Below are 2,500 nucleotides of genomic sequence, written 5' to 3'. Positions count from 1 at the left end.
GAGGAGGAGGAGGGAGGAGGAGGGAGGAGGAGGAAGGAGGAGGAAGGAGAAGGAAGGCGGAGGAAGAGGAAGAGGAAGGAGGAGGGAGAGAGGGAGGGAAGGAAGGAAGGAGGGAGGGAGGGAGGGAGGGAGGGAGGGAGGGAGGGAGGGAGGGAGGGAGGGAGGGAGGGAGGGAGGGAGGAAGGAAGGGAGGAAGGAGGAGGGTGGGAGGAGGAAGGAGGAGGAAGGAGGAAGAGGGTGGAGGAGGGAGGAGGAGGAAAAGGAAGAAGGAAGAGGAGGAGAAGGAGATGAGTGATAAGGTGATTTGATAATAACTAAAAGTAAAATGACAATGACAGCAAAAACAACATCAACAATAACGATAATGATAAAAATGATAACAATGCCGATAACCATGATATTAATAATAATAATGATAAAAATAATAACTAGTCATATTCTCATTACCAATATCATTAACTATGTTGTCATCATCATCACCACCATCGCCATTTCATCATCATCATCATCATCATCATCATACTGACAATCAACATCACCATTACCAACAAAAGAGAGAAACGAAAAAGAAAGAAAGAAAAAAAGAAGGAAAACAAAATCCAAAGAAGGAAACAATAATGGGCGAACGCTAAGAAGCAGACGAAGATACGGAAGAGCGGAGGTGGGTGGGTGGGTTTGGGCGGGTGGGCGGATGGGCGGCCGGGTCATTCGGCCAACTAATCAACAACACAAACTCGGGCCGCGGGCGCTCAAAAAAGACGAGGCCCCAAAAAACGGGCCGGGTTGGGAGAGGTGTTGGGGGAGGGGGGGGGGGGAGACTTCCTCATGAAACGAATGCTGCTTTGAAATGGGAGGGGGAAGGAAGAGGGGAAGGAAGTGGGGATGGGTGAGGGGACGGGAGAGGGGGGGAGGGAGAGGGGACGGGAGAGGGGGGGAGGAAGAGGGGACAGGGGACAGGGGTGGGGAGAGGGAAGGTAATGGGAGGAGGGCAAAAGTTTGAGAGATAGAAGAGGGAGGATGGAATGGGGAGAAGGGGGAGAGGAATGGAGGGGGAGAATAAAGAGAGAAAGAGAGAAAGAGAGAGAGAGAGAGAGAGAGAGAGAGAGAGAGAGAGAGAGAGAGAGAGAGAGAGAGAGAGAGAGAGAGAGAGAGAGAGAGAGAGAGAGAGAGAGAGAGAGAGAGAGAAGACAGAGAGAGAGAGAGATAAAGAGAAAGAGAAAAGACAGAGAGAGAAAGAGAGAGAGAAAGAGACGTGAGATGAGAGATGAGAGACGAGAGACGAGAGACGAGAGAGAGAGTGAGAGGGAGAGAGACGAAAGAGAGAGAGAGAGAGAGAGAGAGAGAGAGAGAGAGAGAGAGAGAGAGAGAGAGAGAGAGAGAGAGAGAGAGAGAGAGAGAGAGAGAGAGAGAGAGAGAGAAGAGAGAGAAGACAGAGAGAGAGAGAGAGAGGGAAAGAGAGAGAGAGAAAGAGAGGAGAGAAAAAGAGAGAAAAAACAAGAGAAAGACAAGACGAGAGAGAGAGAGAGAAAAGAGAGAGAGAGAGAGAGAGAGAGAGAGAGAGAGAGAGAGAGAGAGAGAGAGAGAGAGAGAGAGAGAGAGAGAGAGAGAGAGAGCAATTCAGGATGAGTGAATGAGTGACAGTCAAACAGACAGACACACAGACAGACAAAGAATAAGAGAGACATCAACTCTGAAGGAAAAGAAAGAGAAAAACAACTACTGCCTGTGTCTTAAAAGCCTCCTGTCCATTTCCTTAGTCTTTCATCCTAAACCTTTAATGAGCCTCCAGATTGCACAATCATTCACTCGCAGAACATTCGACGATCCATAAAACACACAAGAAGACATACAAACACATAAATCTACATACAATAAAAATGAAGCATCACAAGCAAAAGGATTAATCAAATTGCACAAACAGATAATAACAATAAAGTTAAATCAAACATGCCTAAGTTAGATGCTCAAATTACTCTACAAACATCGCATCATTATGTACAAAGAAAACATAATGATTGCGCAAAGACAAACGCAAGGCAAGGCAAGGAAATGAAAGAAGCCTATGAAGCTGGACAAAGGCAAGGCCAAGGAAGCCGAGGCCAAAGCCAAGAGAGCGAACGTGGGGTCTCACCTGTTTCTCCCGTGCTCACCGTCACGGGCTTCGACGGCGGGCCGCGTCCGATCTTGTTCACGGCCAGGACTTGGAACTCGTACACGGTGAAGGGAGTCAAACCTAGGGAAAGGGAGAGATAGAGAGAGAGAGGAGGGATGAGAATTAGTTTCCAAGGACGTCCGTGTGTGTTGTGTGTCTTTCATTAATTCCTAAAACATTTTATAATCAAATTGCACCGCTATTCCAGGAAGCTTATCTCTTATTAAACAACGCACCTGTACATTCCCAATTTCTCATGTGTTTATCATTTATTCAGACAATCAAATTCATCATTCAATATTCTTTTCTATCTAACACATTTGACTACAAGTTCATCTTGCCTTCACT

General features: G+C 46.8%; 1 protein-coding gene across 24 annotated transcripts in view; it reads right to left on the bottom strand.

Moving 5' to 3' along the window:
- Lar (tyrosine-protein phosphatase Lar) overlaps nucleotides 1-2,500 on the bottom strand; it is a 938,228-nt gene that overhangs the window by 90,741 nt on the left and 844,987 nt on the right. For all 24 annotated transcript variants that reach the window (XM_086550318.1, XM_086550308.1, XM_086550325.1 and 21 more), the window contains one exon: nucleotides 2,132-2,233. In XM_086550318.1, the coding sequence (XP_086406444.1) occupies nucleotides 2,132-2,233 (102 nt within the window). The remainder of the gene's footprint in view (nucleotides 1-2,131; nucleotides 2,234-2,500) is intronic.

This window comes from Penaeus japonicus, unplaced genomic scaffold (genome assembly GCF_977035675.1).
Source record: "Penaeus japonicus unplaced genomic scaffold, GWHDUDI00000001_assembly GWHDUDI00000023, whole genome shotgun sequence".
Classification (NCBI taxonomy): domain Eukaryota; kingdom Metazoa; phylum Arthropoda; class Malacostraca; order Decapoda; family Penaeidae; genus Penaeus; species Penaeus japonicus.
Note: the sequence above shows the minus strand (reverse complement) of the source record. Positions and strands in the feature narration are given on the sequence as shown.